This window comes from Lissotriton vulgaris, chromosome 9 (assembly GCF_964263255.1).
Source record: "Lissotriton vulgaris chromosome 9, aLisVul1.2, whole genome shotgun sequence".
NCBI lineage: Eukaryota > Metazoa > Chordata > Amphibia > Caudata > Salamandridae > Lissotriton > Lissotriton vulgaris.
In genome coordinates this window covers 1244544723-1244565412 of record NC_141697.1, presented here as the reverse complement: position 1 = coordinate 1244565412, position 20690 = coordinate 1244544723, and the positions used below count along the sequence as shown (strand labels likewise).

General features: G+C 47.1%; 1 protein-coding gene across 1 annotated transcript in view; it reads right to left on the bottom strand.

Moving 5' to 3' along the window:
- Positions 1 to 20690, bottom strand: part of LOC147693179 (uncharacterized) — a 708628-nt gene that overhangs the window by 14325 nt on the left and 673613 nt on the right. The window contains 2 exon segments of the mRNA XM_086939582.1: positions 308 to 385; positions 9384 to 9500. Coding sequence (XP_086795708.1) covers positions 308 to 385; positions 9384 to 9500 — 195 coding nt within the window.

Sequence of the window (20690 nt, the reverse complement as noted above, 5' to 3'; positions counted from 1 at the left end):
CTTAAAATGTTTTCTAGAATAAAAAACATGAAAAAGTGACTGGTTGTGTGGTTTTTCATTTTCAACATCATCTGCAATCATTGTCTTTCACTTGGCTCTGGTGGTTTTCACTTGAAATACTTGTGGGCTCCAAAGAGAGACATTGGGCTTCCCTGCTGCTCTGATACAACAGGGACCTCCTGTGTTTCTGGTGAGGAGCTGAGTTTTCGATGCTTCGCAAACAGAAGGAACTACAATAGCAGTGGGCGCTGCATAGTTTGGTAATAATGCACTCTAGTTCGAAGTAGGTGAAGCAGGGCCTACTCACCTGCAGGACTCCGGCTGCGTCTGACTCTCCTGCTGCCTGGAGCATCACCTTTAATGGAGAACGATACAACCTCGTATCCTGCCATTTAAAAAGAATAATGTACGGTTATAATGTATCCCATATCACACAACGCATCACTCAAATTCACGTTAACTAAAAGAGGGGATTTCTTGTGAAGAGGTGTCACCTATGCCACTTTAAGGTGCTGACAACAGGTCAATGAAACAATGATGCCCCTCACAAGAGCAACACAGGGTGGTGCGAAGAAGGAGGGGCTGGATAAAGAGACAGTGTGTACACCACAGGTCCGTAGGCGCAGCTCTACAGTCAGGGGTTAGAAATGTCCGCAGTCTGCACGGGGCTCAGGGTAGTAGATACCAGGGGTCAGAACTCACCATCCAATATACAATATACCATCGACGCAGATCACCACCAGAAGACAGCTTCAACAAGTATCATTGAATAAAGTGTTGTAATGACTTTAAATCTATCAAATAACAATATGTTTGAGGCATATGAGCTGCAGATTCTACACTTTGCATTAGATCGTCACCTGTTGTTGGGCTCGGATGATTGCATGTTGTTGTCGTCTTAGAAGAAGTCTTTGTAGCCACGAAATAGGTGACTCCTCCCTTGGACGATAGTGTGCATGGGCATCGGCTCCATCCTCAGATTGTTTGTTCCCCCCACTTGGTTTGGATGTAACTTTTCCGCTCTGGTTCAAAATCTACCTTGAACGGTAGTTCAATGCGAAAAAACTTTATAAACAACTTCGAGCTCAACAACAACATCGACTCGACTCATCTACTCGTTTCCGGTCGTCGACGCGGGCCGTTGGGCCTATGCACACCGTGAGGCCTACACCTCATGGAAAGGACGCCATTTAAAAAATGCCCAGAGTGTGGAGCAAAGTTTCCACACAGTGACCACCACAAGGTCTGTAACCTGTGCTTATCACCAGAACACGACGAGTCAAGCTGCACAGCCTGTGCATCTTTTTGATCCAAAAAGATTATCCGAGATCGGAGGGCCCGTCGATATGACATGCAAAGAACGGCGCCGGAACCCGTGGATATCTTCGACGAAAAAGAGGTTCCGCTCTTTCCAGAGGAGGATTCAGACGTTCTACAAATCATGTCCGAGGCAGACGACTCCGATGACTCCATACCTTCGGGTCAACGTGTGAGTACTACTGCCCCATACCCATCCCCATCAAAATCGAAGGCACGGGTCAACACTCCGCCCATGGGGCCCGGTCGCAACCGAAAAGACACTTATAAAGTCCCGCCATCAAGCCCGGCTCCGAAGAAATTAATTAAGCCTTCCGGTAGCTCCTCACCAAGCAAACCACATGTGCCGATCTTACCAGTCCCCTCGGCACCGAGACCGAAAGAAGCCCCGGTTCCGAAACCGTCCACTTCAAAAGACAAAAACATGAAGCCCGTTTCGGACGCCTCGAAGCCGACGAAACCAACTTCGACCCCGAAGCCAATACCTTTGGTACCGAAACCAACAAAGCCTGTTTCCGACGCCATCAAGCCCTTGAAACAGCCTTAAGCACCGAAAACAATACCTTCGATGTCGAAACAAAAGCCAAAGAACCCTATTACAGCTCCTAAGGCTAAGGACAAGGAAAAACCACGCCCGGAACCGAAGAAATCGGCGCCGTCAACGGTTCCACAGGAAGAGGAACTTTTCCAACCTGATCCTCTACAAAAGAAGATCTACATTGATCCAAAGACAGGTCATGTATCCACTACACCACAGAGGAAGAGGAAGTCAGACACAGTACCTACACCTGCAGTGCCTGTCAAGAAGAAGGATGGTGCCACATCCCCTATGCACCCTTCTTCTCCTATACTTCCCTCTCCTTCATCTCCTACTCCTCTCAATATCTCACCTGTAAATTCACCAGATATTTCTCCTCATCATTCTTCACATACACCTTAAAATGACGATGAATACAGCATGAGAAGCGGGGTAGACCCAGATGAGCCTTTCCCCTACCCTAGTGATGATCCACACTGGGAGTACCCAAACCCACAAGATGTGCCAGATATTCCTGACCCACATACATACCCATCTAAACGTTTTGCACTAGAGGACAATATTGGTTTTGGGCGCCTATTAAACAGGGCAGCCAGATATCATAAAGTCACAATGCATTCAGATGAGACAGAAGAGGATTTATTATTAGATACCTTTGAACAATCACAAAGAACTGTTCAGAACCTACCTATGATCAAATGTGTTATTAAACATGCCCTGAGGTATTTAAAGATCCCGTACGTGCTAGGATTTTAAACCCTAGAATAAAGAAACAATACAGACCCGCTCCTGCAGATCCTGCCTACATTAAAGGACCGCTACCATTAGATTCCCTAGTCGTGTCAAATGCTAGGAAAAGAGCAAACTCACTGACATCAGAGAGGCACCACCCCCTGATGAAGAGTCTAAGGTCATAGATGCTTCAGGCAAAAGGATAGCTGCCCAGGCCCTAGCAGTACAAGGCGTATAGCTAACACACAAGCCCTCCTTGCAAGATATGACAGGGCTCATTATGATCAGTTAGAAACACTATTACAACATCTTCCTAATCAATACAGAGTGCAGGCAAATGACCTCATACAGGAAGGCAAATTAATTTCTAATGCCTCAATTAAGTGCGGTCTCACTGTAGCAGACACAGCATCTAGAGCTATAAACACTAGTGTCCTACTTAGACGTCATGCGTGGCTACGCATCTCAGGATTTAAGCAGGAAGTACAAACTACCATCTTAAATCAGCCATTCAACCAACATCAATTGTTTGGTCCAGAGGTAGACATAGCACTGGAAAAAATGAAAAAGACACAGATACAGCCAAATCTATGGGAGCTTTGCAATCCACCCAAGCTAGAGGCTCCTTTCGTCGCTCCTTTTATAGAGGAGGCTCCAAACAAGCTGGAGCAGACAATTCAGCTTCCTTCAAAGCGAACACACAAACATCCTCTAGTAAAGGTTATTATAGAGGAGGATATAGAGGCAACAATAATAAGGGAAGAGGTCGAGGAAATAACAACGATCAAACCTCTTCCACCACAAACAAGTAAGTTGCCTCTGCTCCCCCAACAGCATTCCACTCCTGTGGGGGGCAGACTAATACAGTTCCTACCTGTCTGGAATGCTATAACAACAGACAAGTGTGTAAGACAGATTATCCAGTATGGTTATTGCCTCGAACGGACAGGTGCTGTACCTCCACACATACCACCCAGGCAGCGTCCAATGTCTGCAGAACATCTTACGCTGATCAAACAAGAAGTTCTATCACTTCTTCAAAAGAACGCAATACAAATAGTCCCTTTACAACATCAAGGAACAGGGGTTTACTCGCTGTACTTTCTAATACCCAAAAAGGACTGGTCACTAAGACCAATTCTCGACCTCAGGCCCCTCAATCGCTGTATACACTCAGATCATTTTCATATGATCACTTTGCAAAAAGTGCTCCCACTGCTGCAACAGGGGGATTTCCTTACAACACTAGATCTAAAGGACGCCTACTTCCACATTCCTATACATCCTTCTCACAGGAAGTATCTCAGGTTCGTACTGGAAGGACAACATTATCAGTTCAAGGTCCTTCCATTCGGGGTCACAACTGCACCGAGAGTGTTCACAAAGTGCCTAGCAGAAGTAGCAGCACATCTCAGAAGACAACACATCCATGTCTTCCCATATCTAGACGACTGGGTCATAACAGCCAAGTCATTCAATCAGTGTGTCCAACACACAACGCACACCATTCAAACACTGCACAACTTGGGATTCACAATCAACTACACCAAGTCGCACCTGCAGCCCTCTCATGTACATCAATACCTAGGGGCTACAATAAACATGTCTACAGCTCTAGCGTATCCCAGTCCAGCAAGGTTACAGAGCATTCAAACCTTAGTCACAAAATTTCAACAATGACACTCTCTCCTAGCCAGAATGTTCATGAGACTAATAGGCATGATAGCATCTTGCATTTTTATTGTGCTATATGCAAGACTGCAGATGCGTCTGTTACAAGAATGTCTAGCACAACAGTGGAACCAGGCTCAAGGGCAACTGACAGACCTGGTGTTGGCGGACAGCCGGACACATCGCTCTCTGCAATGGTGGAACACCAAAAATGTATCCAAAGGCGGACGTTCCTAGAGCCAGTTCCATAAATAGTACTGATGGCAGATGCATCCCTAACAGGATGGGGAGCACATCTGCTCCACCACACAACTCAGGGGAGGTGGACAACTCAACAAAAGGTGTTTCATATCAATCACATGGAATTGCGAGCAATTTTCCTAGCACTAAAGTCCTTTCAAGGACACATACAAAACAAAGCTGTATTAATCCGGACGGACAACATGACAGCCATGTACTATATACAAAAACAAGGAGACACACATTCCCTGCAACTGTCTCAAATTGCACAAAATATTTGGAGGAGGGCCATTCCACAAAACATACATCTGCTTGCAGAACACCTTCCAGGAGTTTACAATCAGATAGCAGATCTGTTTAGTCGACAGACACAACAAATTCACGAATGGGAACTACATCCACAAGTTCTTCAACCGTTCTTTCACAAATGGGGTCATCCAGACATAGACATGTTTGCCACACACGAAAAGGCAAAATGCCCAGCCTTCGCCACCAGGCTTCCACACCTGTTGTCCAAGGGCAATGCAATATGGATGAATTGGTCAGGGAGATTTGCGTACGCTTTTCCGCCAATCCCACTCATCCCACTAGTAGTACACAAACTCAGACAGCAGTCTCTCAAAATGATACTAGTAGCTCCCACGTGGGCAAGTCAACCGTGGTTCACCACGCTGTTGGAACTTTCTGTAGTTCCACACCAAAAGCTATCTCTAACACCATCAATGATAACTCAGAACCATGTAGACATCAGACATCCAGATCCAAACCAACTGAATCTGGCGATCTGGCTCCTGAAGTCTTATAGTTTGGTTATCTTAACCTGCCACCAGACTGTATGCATATTATTAAAGAAGCCAGAAGACCTACAACTAGAGCTTGCTATGAAGCTAAATGGATGAGATTTGCCATTTACTGTAATAATAACCAAATTGATCCATTGGATGCTTCCATCCAAAATATTATCTGTTACCTGCTTCATTTACAAAGGTGTAATCTAGCTTATTCATCTATACGATTACACCTTGCAGCCATTGCAGCATACCTACAAAACAGACAACATATGTCATTGTTCAGGGTACCAGCAATTAAAACTTTCATGGAAGGATTAAAAAGAATAATTCCTCCTAGGTTACCACCGACTCCTGTGTGGATCCTAAACCTTGTTCTTACCAGGCTAATGGGACCCAGATTTGAGCCTTTACACATATGTGTATTGCAATTCCTCACATGGAAAACAGCCTTCCTCATTGCTATTACCTCTCTTAGAAGAGTAAGTGAGATACAAGCTTTCACTATACAAGAACCATTCTTACAACTACACCGTAACAAAGTGGTTCTAAGAACTAATCATTCCTTCCTAAAGTAATTACTCCTTTTCATCTAAACCAATCGGTAGAATTATCTGTGTTTTTTCAGAATCCCGATTCGGTAGCAGAGAGAGCTCTACCTACACTAAGGGCCCGATGTAGGTGGCCATTTACCGTCCGGTAACGGCCGATTCGGCCGTTACCGACCCGTAAATAGGTTTTTGGAATGTAGGGGGCCTATTTTACCGATTCGGTAAATTTACCGAATCAGTATTTTTACCGATTCTGTAACTTTTAGATGTAGGTGGGACTCTTCTGAGTCCCAAAGGCCTTTCAGATTCGGCATTTTACCACCCAATCCAATCCAGGTGTGCATGCACATGTGTGCATGCACACCTATGCCATGTGACAGACAGACATGCCCTTAGGGCATGTCTGTGTGCCACATGGCACACATGCCTGTATTTGGGGTGCTAGAGGGTGTCAAAGTGACACCCCCTGCACCCTTGCTGCAATCGGTATTAACCGAATCGGTAAATACCGATTCGGTAATGCCCATTGATTCCTATGGGCTTCAATGCCCATAGGAATCAATGGGCATTACCGAATCGGTATTTACAGAATCCGTAAATACCGAATCTCAACGATTCAGTATTTACCGATTCTGTAATACCTACATCCCCCTCCTCCATTTTACCACTTCTTAAATACCGAATCGGTATGATTCGGTATTTAAGAAGTGGTAAAATAAAATTACCTACATCGGGCCCTAGATGTCAAAAGAGCCCTTCTATATTACATTGATAGAACAAAATCATTTAGAAAGACAAAACAACTATCTGTAGCTTTCTCTCCACCACATAAAGGCAACCCCATCTCCAAAGCAGGATTTGCAAGGTGAATTGTTAAATGTATACAAATATGCTACCAAAAAGCAAAACGCACTTTAACAGTTCCTTCTAGAGCCCAGTCTACACGCAAACTAGGAGCCTCCATGGCTTTCTTAGGGAACATTCCCCTAGAAGACATTTGCAAGGCAGCAACATGGTCTACAACACACACCTTCACTAAACACTATTGTGTTGATGTGCTGGCTAAGCAGCAAGCTGCAGTAGGCCAGGCTGTTCTCAAAACTCTGTTTCAAACTACTGCAACTGATACAGGTGACCACCTCTAGGGGAGACACTGCTGCACAATCAATGCAAAGTGCAGAATCTACAGCTCATATGCCTTGAACGGAAAATGCTACTTGCCAGTATGCATCTGTTCTTGGCATCTAGAGCTGCAGAGTTCTACACGCCCACCCACCTCCCCGGGACCTGTATCTGTTCCAGTTTTTATCTTAATTAGATATACACGCATGGACATCCTTTTTCTATCTTTCTACTAACTCCATCATTTCCCATCATGGCGAAAAACAATCTAAGGATGGAGCTGATGCCCATGCGCACTATCGTCCAAAGAAGGAGTCACCTATCTCGTGACTACAAAGACTTCTTCCAACAACAATATGCAATCATCCGAGCCCAACACCGGTTGGCGATCTAATGCAAAGCGTAGAACTCTGCAGCTCTACATGCCAAGAACAGATGCATACTGGTAAGTAGCATTTTTCTTACAACAGTTATATCAGTTGTTAAGGGCTCTTGCGTTGACAAGAAATGCACAGTAATGGTAACCGAATTATGGCAAATACATAAGGCATTAAGGTGCAAATGCATCAAAATAGTCAATAGCGATTCTTTAAATGTGTTTTTAAAGGAATCGCAATTAAAGAATCGCTATTGCCTATGCATGTAGGAATTGCAAAAAGATTTGCAATTTCTACACATTCCTTAATTGAAACCCGCAAATTGGGAATCGCAATTAAGGAATTGTTTCCTATTCATTCCTGTGGGCCTGGAGGGTCCAAAAGGACACCCTGTTGCACCCCTGAAATTTCAATTTACCCGCATGTTGCACACACCCATGCCCCAAGGGCATGTGTGTTTGTAACATGGGACTTTGAAAAATGCACTTTAGTGAAATCGCAAATTACCATCAACTTTAGATTGACGGTCATTTGCGATTCCTATTTGTGAAATCGTAATTTGCGATTCCTTAAATGCAATCGCAATTTAAATTCAATCACAAAACTAATCACAAATTTTGCGATTCCTTAAATTGCGATTTTTGTATTTGGGATGATGCATCCCAAATGCAAAAATACTGGTCACCAAGTGGCAGAATCTGCAAATCTACCCGTTTGCAACCGGTTTTTATGTTGATGCATGGTGCACAATTAAGAAGAGTATGAGACAGAATGTTCCCTCTGAAAATTCAGAGCAGAGTAAAACTCCTGGAACCCTTTTATAACCGATCTGAGCTGAGAAAGAATCTCTCAGTATACAAAACTAGGGTGTCACTGGCGTTTGGAAGCGGGGGAGCACTGCCATAAAGCAGCAGTGACCCTCTCCACCTCCGAACCCGCAGTAAGCCCCCCCAAACCTGCAGTCAGCCCCCCCCTCCAAAACCTGCAGTCACCCCTCTCTAGTCAGAGTCCGAAGGGCTCTATCAGTGCCAGTGAACCGTAGCTCACTCCTCCATCCCAAACCAATGACAGTGACAGTCACCCTGCCTCAGTATTTTGTGCAGGATCCCGTCACAGGGTTTTCCTGCCTGGACTCCATGCACGGCATGACGGGAGCTCGATCGCAAGCACCTTCTGCAGGGAGAAAGATTCCTTTGCGTTGGGAGTCGTTGATTCCTTTGCCCTGTCCTTCTTTTGAGTTCATTCTTGAAAACGAAAAAATGTTGTCGACCTTTCGCATCTAACATGGGGCGCGACCCCCAAAGCTTCACTGCCTTCCAAAGAGCTGCCACCCCGGCAGCTCCTCTGAATGTCCGGAGCCTGCCTGGACTACCAGGGCAGTGGGCGCCATCAGGCCAGTGGGTGCCACCAGGGCAGTGGGCGCCCCCAGGGCAGATGGCACCACCAGGGCAGTGGGCGCCACCAGGGCAGGGCAGTGGGTGCCACTAGGACAGGGCAGGGCAGTGGGCGCCACCAGGGCAGGGCAGTGGGTGCCACTAGGACAGGGCAGGGCAGTGGGCGCCACCAGGGCAGGGCAGGTGATGCCACCAGGACAGGACAGTGGGTGCCACCAGGAAAGGGGGCGCCACCAGGGCAGTGGATGCCACCAGGGCAGTGGGCGCCCCCAGGGCAGATGGCACCACCAGGGCAGTGGGTGCCACCAGGGCAGTGGGCACCACCAGGGCAGTGGGCGCCACTAGGACAGGGAAGTGGTTTGCTCCAGGGCAGTAGGCACCACCAGGGCAGTTGGTGCAGTCAGGACAGCGGGTGCCACCAGGGCAGTGGGCGCCACCAGGGCAGGGCAGTGGGTGCCGGCAGGGCAGGGCAGTGGGTGTCACCAGGGCAGTGGGTGCCACCAGGCCAGGACAGTGGGCGCCACTGAGCCACCTGCAGTAGTCTACATAAGAACCTAAGAAACTGAAAGCTTCTGCAGAATCTATTTCCTGAGCAGATGTCGCCCACTGCTGGAATTCAGCGTTTGTAGAAGTCACAAATCTAAGAATCTCACCTGGAGTGGGCTCAGTGCCGCCGTCCCCAATTTCCACACCAAAACGATCAATGAAGACTGGAACAGGCTCCTCTTTTGTCGAATCCAAATCATCTTTAAGAAACTGGCACAGTGCTTCTAAAACAAGAGAATTGTAAAATGTAAAAAGTACAAAAAGGCCTTCACTTAAAACAAGCACTGGCGTTGCCAATAGGTCTCGCAGTAGGAAAGTTAGAGATATTGGTTTTGTAAATGACATTTTATATTTATATATCGTTATTGGCATTGTCAATAACAATATATAAATATAAAATGTCATTTACAAAACCAATAGCTCCAACTTTCCAAATGCGAAACCTATTGGCAACGCCAGTGCTTGTTTTCTTTGCTTAACGACTTAAAATAGCCATACAAATAAAGTATAGCTGAAAAAGAGGAAGAAAAATGCACGTTAAAAGTGTATATGCAAGCAAGCAAAAGAAACATGGGCAGAAGTGTTAGTGAACGAGAACCCTGCACAAATTAACACCAATGTAATGTTTAAAAAAGACATGATCTTCACGCATGCTCACCAAAACATCACTGTGCTCCATCGAGGTGCATTATCAGCAGAGAAAACAGTAAAACTGGGTATCAGATGAGTGCGAATGCGGAGGACTATTTTCTCAACATCGTCCAAGTTAGTCTATTAGTGAGCTCGAGTTAATACCTCCTAAGCTCCTAGCGACAGCACTCGTCTTTCTTTAATAGTAAAGAAGGTCGCAGAGGGGCACGGCTAATTTGTAAAATAATAAGTGCCGGGGCTCTCGTAATAATGCCACTGCTGGTTGCAACACACATTACCCCTGCCATGCTGCCAATGATAGTAACAACATGACTACTAACCATCACACTCCTTCAACTGCGCCGCAGGCTGGTTTATGTGTTTATTTATTTATCATTCGTTTGGGGCATAGACACCTGCTTCAGTGCGCAATCCTGGGCATGGAACTATGGATTGGCTGTACAAGGTCCTAACCATGAATCATCCTTGTTATATGAGCAGTGGCGAAAGACTGGGCTGAACGCGCTCTGGAAGGCTCTTTCTTTAAGAAAGTATGAGGCAGTCAAGAAGTAGTTATCACTAGATGTATGCAACCTTTAGTCCCGCTGCCAATTTGTTTGCTGAATATTGTTCTCTCTGATAACACTCGTTTAGTCAAAAGTAATCTACCGATTTTGAGCTGCATCCTGTGTATAAGTGTATGGTCCGGCGGGGGCTACTAGACTGGGCAGGCAGCGCATTATCATCTTCAAATCTTGTGGAGCCGGAGTTACCACCACGGTGATGACCATCACGCCACCACGCTCCCCGACAAAAAAAGCAGCTTGGTTTGTAAATGGGCATGGCATAGGCATGGCATAGCTACGCGTGCCGGCTACTACTTAATTACTTGCTCCCGTTACTCGTGGTGAGCCGGGCGGCTGGGACACTGCTCTGCCTGCCTTTTAATAACTAATTAGGCCTGGGCCTGGTGCTGCTGCTGCCTGCCCTCAACGTCATGGGCTGACTTAAATGACTCATACGGTGCGGAAGTGCTAGGCCGTGGCAATCTTAAACAAATCTGCGAGAATCGTACCAAGAGCCCCCCTGCCCTTATCGCTAAGAGTTATGACATGTGGTTGATGATGGGCAGTGAGGGCCGTGATCTTCAGCTGCTCGCCTGTCCCTGCCTCCCCACTCTCCATTGCAGGGAGATATTGTTGCCAAAGGGCGAATTCAAACCGAATTTCACGCTTGCACGACTATGATACTGTTTTTGAGAGAAGTCAGCCTCAGGGCTGTAACGGGGGTGGGAGGGGCAATGAATATCTGTGAGTTACAGGATTTAGGGGCTAGAGTGGCGACTTTGAAGATAATTACTGGGTTCGAGTCTTGGCAGCAGTTCAAACATTCTGTCATTCTGGGCAATTTACTTATTTTCCCTGTGCCTAATAACAGATGTGTCCGTCTGCAATGCAGCTGGTGCTGATGTAAAGCGCTCCGATTTTAACCTTCCGGTCGAGTACGCGCTACATAAAACTTCCAACAACAAAACAAGATGAGCCTGCAGTGTGCTTAGAAAAGGAGGAAGCAAGGAAGGAAGATGTGTTTGTTATTTAAAAGGTTGGAAGTGACACAGGCCAGACGGAAAAAACACATGCCAAACAACTAAACATTCTGAAAATTTAAATGAATGTCTACAGCTTCTAAAATAAATCGGACACGCACGGTAGTGAAAGCAGGGGCACCGAAGACACTAGAAGGAAAAAAAATAAATGCACGCACGGAGACAAAGTGAAATAATGCGTCACCAACACGTACCTGATAATGCAGAGCGGCCGGGAAACTGAAAGTACGGCCGGCCGGCCAGCCATGATTAATTAGGGGAGGAGAAGCCGCAGAGCGCACGCTGGGCGAAGCCCTTTGATGTGCTGTGCGGCCGTGAATGCTCGTGCTTGTTTGGTCACGTGATTCACGTGAACTTCATGAAAACCGCAGCGCAAGAAGCCCTTGGTTTGACGAGGATTTCGAGCACTTGAATTCTCGCTCCGCTCAATGCGCTTGCGCGCATTGATAAGTTACGAGACCTAAAAAGGTTACAGGAGGTGGGCTTCAGTGATGCAGCTTTGTTGGTGTTAGATTGCTCCAATGACAGTATCCCAGACACACTGGGATCCTTTAAAGCCGCTCTACATCATTGGTTCTCCGGCCCTTCCAATCCCGTGGCTCCGCCGCCCCTTCGGGAAGTGGAGGAAGTGCCAGGTTTGCAAAGGCGGAACTTCCACCGGCTCGGTCACCACAGACTTTGATCTGGGGGCTCACCCGCCATTGCGCCGCCGGGACATACCAACAGCTGTCAATCTGGAAATTGGAGAGGTTCATTGAGGGGATCTGAAGGAGCGGGATCTGCAGTAGGATCTGCAGGAGTGGAATCTGCAGCAGGATCTGCAGGAGTGGGAGCGTGATCTGTAGGAGGGGGATCTACAGGCGCAGGAGCGGGATCTGCAGCAGGATCTGCAGGAGTGGGAGCGTGATCTGTAGGAGGGGGATCTACAGGTGCAAGAGTGGGATCTCCAGGAGCGGGATCTGCAGGTGCGGGAGTGTGATCTGTAGGAGGGGGATCTACAGGTGCAAGAGCGGGATCTGCAGGAGCGGGATCTGCAGGTGCGGGAGCGGGATCTGCAGGAGTGGGAGCGTGATCTGTAGGAGGGGGATCTACAGGTGTGGGAGCAGGATCTGCAGGAGCAGGATCTGCGGGAGCGTGATCTGTAGGAGGGGGATCTGCAGGAGCGGGATCTGCAGGAGTGGGATCTGCAGGAGCGGGATCTGCAGGAGCGTGATCTGCAGGTGCGGGAGCGTGATCTGTAAGGGGGGATCTGCAGAAGAGGGATCTCCAGGAGCAGGATCTGCAGGTGCGGGAGCGGGATCTGTAGGAGGGAGATCTACAGGTGCGGGAGCAGGATCTGTAGGAGGGGGATCTACAGGTGCAGGAGGGGGATCTGCAGGTGTGGGATCTGTAAGAGCGGGATCTGCACTTGTGGGATCTACAGAAGTGGGACCTGCAGGAGCTGGATCTGCACTAGGGGGATCTACAGAAGTGGGATCTGCAGGAGCGGGATCTGCAGGTGCGGGAGCGGGATCTGTAGGAGGGAGATCTACAGGTGCGGGAGCGGGATCTGTAGGAGGGGGATCTACAGGTGCAGGAGGGGGATTTGCAGGTGTGGGATCTGTAAGAGCGGGATCTGCACTTGTGGGATCTACAGAAGTGGGACCTGCAGGAGCGGGATCTGCAGGAGCGAGATCTGCGAGGGGCCGGATCTGCAGGATCTGCGAGATCCATTGGAAGGGACGTTTAGTGCCAGATGAAGGCTTAATCACAGCAGTCACGCAGCGAGAGCTGAAGCCTGGTCTAGACTCGGGGTGAGGTTGGGTGGTTCTCTGAGGGATACACTTCCCATTACGCAAATTCACTGTGGCTAGGAAGGAAGTTATGCGTATATGTTTGAATAAGCCCTTTGGCATGGTATTGAATTAAAATCTGATTATTTAAATTTTGAAGGTTAATTGTGAAAGGCCCCCAATTTACTAGGTTTTACTGACTGCATGGAGGTGTTTTTTCAGTCTCAGCTAGACCAAATTATTAAAATGCTATAATTGATGTAATACTTTTACACGGGAACTACTTATTTCATTGACTTGTTAAGCTGCCGATAATTTCTGTGTTTTATATTTGTCCGTTATATATCACTGATCCTTTATTCTAAGAAAGATGTGAGTATTGGTAGAAGATGTAGAGTGAATTGTAAGTAGGGCACCTCGTTTTATGGTATTTATGTTTTTTAACCTTCCCGTCTATATTTCCCATATTAATTTTATGGCCATCTTATTGGCATTTATTCATATTTAGTATGTGTTTTCACAATAAATGGAATCGTAAAATGGTATATTTCCACATTAATTTCACTCTTAGACGTGCACTCATACATGGTCGCCTGTTAGATTTGAGTCAATTAAGCAGCCACATAACACTAAACAACAAAACACAACCCCGACAGGCACATATTAGATCCTGTTTTGTAGCCCCCCATGCTGCCGATCTGCATCGCTTTTGCCTGGAATATGTGAATGACAGCCCGGAGAGTCTCTCGTGAAAAGCACGATTTTCAGTCTTTTTCTGCTTTTAAAAATAAATCCAGACAGGAAACACATTGTTTTCTGTCTGGATTTATCTTTAAAAATCAGTAAAAACGGAAAACTGGGCGCCTTCATTATAAGGTTTGTATATTTCACTGGAACTATATGCCAGCCGCGCTTGTACGATGTTTGTTGCCTTCCTTCTGAGCCCTGAAGACCCCAGAGGAGCCCCCCAGATTCAGACAGGGTGGCACCTGCTGCATGAACATGGAACCCACTGCACAGGCCACAGAAAGGGGATCAATGTGGCCAATGCTTGTTTGGCAGTTTCCAATCACTACAAATAATGAGCACAGAATGGGGAGTAACTTGCAGGCCGGTTCGAAGGGGTCTGATCCCAAAGCCGGGCCCTTCCCCAGGCATTCCCCTGCTGCAGCTCACCCCCTGCTCGGAGGAGGGGTAAGCTGCAGGCCAGGGCAGGGGCGGAGCTTGGCAGTAAGACTGGGGGGGGGGCTTCATATATCCCAACAATCATGCTGGCATATCATGTGAACATACATTATACGACAAGTGTGTGCATGAGGCGCTTTAGAGGCAGTGGAAAGGGAGAGGAAGGCAGATTAGCACCAGGGGGAGTCCTGTACTTGAAGCTCTGCCTCTTGCTAACCCGCTGTGATACTTCCACTATTTTAAGCTCTTTATCTTTTCATTTGCACCAAATGTACCAACGCATTGGATTTGAAGGGAAATCTTACGTTTTAGAAGGTGGGACCCTTATTAACTGCAGCTCACTGAACCAGAGTGGGCTAAAGAACGGTGATGGATTAAACCCAGATCTGTTGACTGGGTGTGAGTGTTTGATTGGTTCAGATGCTCCGTCCATCACCACCCCCTTTGGTATCACTCAACCAGAGAGGCATCTTGCCTCCCCAACCATAGAGCTGCATGCAGAAGAGGGAGGTTGGCGTTCTAGTTGCCAACACCAATTACTCTTTAAATGTCAGCTGCGGATCGGGCGCGCAGCAGACGCGTGCAGCAGGCGCACCACAGGCGCGCCAAAGTCAAGCCAGTCTGCGGCCGAGCGGGTCCAGTAACCCTGCTGCTCCCAGCTCAGGTCAGTACAAGTACATCCCAAAGCAGCTACTAGCGTTCAGACCTCCGCACATCCCTTATGTGCTCCCTTACTGACAGTTAACAACACACCTGACACCAGAGGAGTTTGCCGTCAGTGCGGCTTCAGGCTGCCCACAAACAAGGATATATCTCTTGCAACTCCTGAGCACCAAGCAGTTACATGGAAACTGAGAATGGTCAGTGCTCGCTCTATCCCAAGGCATATTAATGGCAATAGAACTTTGTTAGAGGAAGACCCTCTGGACGTACAGGTCAGGGGGTCATTAGCCAATTTTTGGGAAGACCACAACATTCTCCGCCCTACCCAGATGGGCTTTCTTGCGCATGATAGGACAGAAGCACCACTTCTGGTGGTCACTGAGGAGCTCAAAGCGCTATTAGACAACGGAGGTTCCGCCGCTCTACGACTGCTCGATCTGAGCGTGGCATTTGACACCGCTGATCATGCCATCTTAAAAGACAGATTAAGGGAAGTAGGAATTCAGGATAAAGCGTTGGATTGGTTGATTTCCTTTCTGGACACCACATCTTATCAAGTCATGGAAAAAGACCGCCTCTCAGACCCTGTCAACTAAATGTGGTGTGCTGCGGGGTTCGTCACTCAGCCTTACGATATTTAACATACATGTTTGGCAGCTTGCCACCATAGTGCAGGCATTTGGCATTTCGTGGTCTCTTATGCAGATGGTTGTCCCTCTGTCAAATGGACCCAATGTAGGAAATCAATAATTGATCCCCTGCTCGGATAAAGTGGCTCAATGGATGTCCAGCTGTCAATTAAAACTAGACGGAGACAAGACAGAATTATTGATACTAGGAAGCAAGGCCATACCTAGACCTCTGAATAGCTGGCCAAACGGGATGGGCAATCCTCCTCATCCCAGATCCTCTATAAAAAAATCTATGAGTATGGCTGAACTGCTCCCTAGCAATGGATGGACAAGTAAATAAATTGTCCGTAACTGGTTTCCGGCTACTTAGAATGAGGAGGAAGATTCTAGTACTGATCCCAGATCATTTAAGGAAAACCGTTATTCAGTCTCTCATAGTCTCGCTCCTGGACTATGGCGACTCTCTTTATATAGGCTCGCCTAAATAGGTATTAAAGAGACTTCCGGTGGTGCAAAATGCAGCAGCAAGGCTCCTGCTAAAGGTTCCAAGATATGCTTCCTCAAGAGAAACCTTTAAACAGCTCCATTGGCTGCAGAGTGAGGCAAGAATTAGGTTCAATTCCCTCTGCATCGCGCACAAGGCCATAAATAACAAAGGTCCAGTAAAACGAAGAAATCTGGTACCTGCGTACGCGCCAACCAGACGTTTAAGATCCTGAACAACAGCCCCTCAGTCCGACCAGAGTCAAAAGGACAAGATGGGGAAGAAGATCATTCGCACACTTGGTTCCGAAGATCACTGCAAAATGAACTATCCTTTAGAGAAAAACTCAAGACCTGGCTGTTCCCCTTCGAATACACTAGTGGGCTCAGCTCTCAGTCCTGCACTCACCAGTGCGGGGAAGCCCTCGGGCATCCATGCGCGTTACAAAAACCAAAAGATAAACATTAGTAGGAGTACTAAGTGAGAGAAACACAATAATATGTAAAATAATCAATATCTTTTAGGGATATTAACCCCTTGTATGCTCGTGACGGAACCGTTCCGTCACGAGCCTCGGGTGGGCTGTGCTGGTGACCGAACGGTTCCGTCACGGCCCGCTCGCCACGCCTGCGCGGCGCGTTCTATTAGGCGGGCGGGGCCGTGACGGAAGCTTTCCGTCACAAGCACAGCCCACCCGAGGCTCGTGATGGAGCAGTTCCGTCATGAGCACGGGAGCGCCGCGCCGCCCCACCTCCCCCTTAGCACTGCGGCGGAATAGCCGCCGCAGTGAAGGGGTTAAAACCGAGATAAAAGAGTGGGTGTGTGTTTTGGTCAGTGTGTGCATGCAAAACTACCAGGTAAAATCCAACAGACACCTAAACATACCCTACTGAAAGCACCTATTCCCAACTATTCATCTGAAAAGACATTTATTCGGCTGTATAACACCCCAAACACTCCCCCTGAAGCTGCGCCCCTGGTGAGGGCAATGCTGCAGAGCCGGGTTTGGGCATGCACCAGTAGAGTTTTTGAGCTCCTCGATTGAGCATGAGTAGGAAGGCCAAGGGTTGAGTACCCTGAGAAGTATCTACTCTGCAGATACAGTTCAAGGCCGCTCTTAGTGAGGGTCCAAATTGTAATGGTGAGGATGTCTAGAACTAGAAGAGTAAAATCTACACTTTCCTGTATATGCTGTCAGCAACAACACGTGAGAGTTTCTGTGGGTTTCACTGTTTAGGGTCATCTTTTCTGTGGTTTCCTTTGCATAATTTTCATCTGTGTGTGTTTCCTTTTTCGAATGTATCTGTAATGTGATTGTGTGTTTGTGTGTATTTGTGTGTGGTTGAGTGTTTCTACATGCACATCTGCTGAGTCGGTTTGCTTTTGTATGTTTGTGTGTCTGACTTTGTGGGTTTCTGTGGGTGGTTTTCTTTTTATGAACATCTATTGTGATTGCATTTTGACTGGCGGGTCAGCGGAGCCCCAATGACTGACTGCTAGTCCGGGACGTGGCTTCCTCCCACCAGAGCACGCAGCAAATATGCAATTAACAAGGTAGCTCGCGAATCGGAGACCGCATGGTGGTCGGTGTACTGGGCTCACCAAAAACTGCTGAGATCTTGAGGGGAGTGAAACCAAAAAAAGCCTGGGTCCTATCACTACCTGGCCTAGACCACTCTAACTTAGTAAACAAGATGGCCAGATAGGTTCATTTGACACTCTTATACCACACCTATCCAAATAATCCTAAGCGGGCACAATTTTAATTTCATCACTTTTACTTATTTACATATATTCTTTTCATAGCATTTCATTATATCCGAAAAACAACACCCCTGTAACACTTTTACACCATCAATACATAAACATTCAAAAAATCAAAAATCAAAAAGACATGATACAGATAATTGTTTGTCTGTATCATGTCTTTTTGATTTTTCTAATCATCCTTGGGGGGGGACTTCAATGCAATTCTGGATACACAACTCAACAGATTTCCAACACCGGTCCCCACGGGAGGGGTCCCCCACCTCCAACGGTTCCTAACAGCCATGGGATTGATCGATATTTGGAGACACCTCCACCTCGGTGCGAAGCAATACACGTTTCACTCCGCAGTACATGGCAGTCTATCTAGAATCGACCACTTCCTGACCCTGGGGGATGGTCTCCGACATGTAGATACAATTGCAATCCACCCCGAGGGATCTCGGACCACTCCCCACTTACCCTAACGCTTTCCTCTCAGGAACGATCGCGCAAACGCATATACCCCATACACGCCACTTATCTCAAGATTCCCCAGCTTCGCAAGGCCATTAGGAAACTGACGATACAGTATTTTAATGAAAACGTCCATTCAGTGCGCTCCTCCGAGATACTATGGGAGGCTTACAAAACGGTCTTGAGAGGACAAGCCATAAACTCCATCACGGGACATAAAAGAGAGCAGTCTCAGGAACTAGTTAATCTGGAATTAGCTTTGCAAGACCTGACAACAGCACACGAACAACACCCCACTCCATCCACCCTACACGCACTTGCTCTTCAACAACAGCTATACAACGATCACTTGCGTGTCCAAGTAAAAGGGCGCCTAACCGACACTTACAATAGGATCTATGAGGTGGGCGAAAAGGCCGGGAGAATGCTGGCGTGGCTTGACAAAAGGAAAGGGAATTCTAAGGGAATCCAACGTTTGAAGGATGAACACGGGGGCGTACATACGAACCCGGGACGTATTGCTGAACTGCTCGCGACCCACTTTGAACAGGTGTACACCCCTGAACGTGTGATTACACCCGAGATGGCCAGAGAAGTACTAGCACAGATCGAGGTCCAAACGCTATTTATTTATTTATTTATTTTGAAAGTTTTATATAGCGCGAACAAGATCTTTGCAGATATCAGAGCGCTTTACAAAGCCGGGAATACCAACAAGAGAGTGAATTTAAACATAATAAGTGGGAAGGGTAGGTACGTGTGGGAGCAAATTAGTACAGCAAATCAATAATAAAAATATTACAGTTCAAAGTGTGCATAGATAGTCAGTAGCGTCAATAATATAGGTGAAATACATAGAAATAGAGTTCGAACATAATAATACAGGTCTGTGTAGAGTCTTTCTAGATCCATGCTCATAGGTCAAGTGTATTTGGCCATAAAAATAGCTTTCACTTCTTTCTTACAAAGTGTAGTGGAGGAGATGAGCCTAGTTTCAGGAGGGAGTGAGTTCCAGATCCTGGGTGCCATTCCTGAGAAAAAGCGTTTATAAGTTTTTTCCTTCCGGAATCTTCGAGGTTTTAGCAGAAGATTGTTTGTGCCTCTGGTGTTTCTAGAGCCGCCAGAGATTGACAGCTTCTGAGAGAGGTATCCGGGAGAGCTCAGGTGTAGAGCCTTGTGTGTCATGCAAGCGATTTTCAGATGTATTCTGGCTTCAAAAGGCAGCCAGTCTAGTGATTTCAGGTCAGGGGAGATGAGAGTGCTTTTTTGATCCAGTGATGAGTCTCGCTGCAGCGTTTAGAGAGGCTCTTAGGGGTGCAGTAGTGGTTAAGGGGAGACCGCAGAGGGCGGTGCTGCCGTATTCAATTCGCGGGATGACTAGTGCTTGTACTGCAGTTTGGAAGTATTTGGCTGGTAGGAAGGGTTTAATTTTCCTTAGGGTATTGATTTGGAAGTTCGCTCCCTTAGTAGCCTTGCTGATATGATGCTGCATGTGGAGATTGGAGTCGAGAGTTATGCCTAGGGATTTCGCTGAATCCACTATGGTGGGTTGGACATTGAGTGCAGTTAGCTGTTTAAGCCAGGTTTGAGTGGTAGAGATCTTCGCTGGAGGTGAGATCAGCAGGAATTCTGTTTTCAGAGCATTGAGTTTGAGATGATTATCAGCAAGCCAGGATTGGGTGCTTCTGATCGTAGAGTTCAGGAGTAGGATGTCATTGGGGGATTGTAATTTGAGATATAGTTGGGTGTCATCTGCGTACATGTGAAAAAGTACATTGGATGCTTGAAGCAAGGTGGTGAGAGGTTCCATAACTAGGTTGAACAGGGTTGGCGATAGGGAGGATCCTTGGGGGACGCCTAACGACACAGGTATTGGAGAGGACATCAGGTTGTTACTCTTGAATTTCTGCGACCTGTTGTGTAGAAAGGAGGTGAACCACTTGAGAACCGTCCCGGAAAGACCCATTCTTGTGTTCAACAGATCGAGTAGTTTCTCATGTTTAACGGTGTTGAATGCTGAAGAGAGATCAAGAAGGATAAGGAGGCAGGTATCCCCTTGATCTAGGATTTGAAGGGCGTCGTCAATTATGTGAGTCATAGCAGTTTCGGTGCTGTGACCTGCTCTGAAGCCTGATTGATGAGGGTTGAGGAGATCAAACAGATCAATGTGTTTAGTCAGCTGTAGTTGAGCGCATTTTTCCAATAATTTGGCGAGAGTG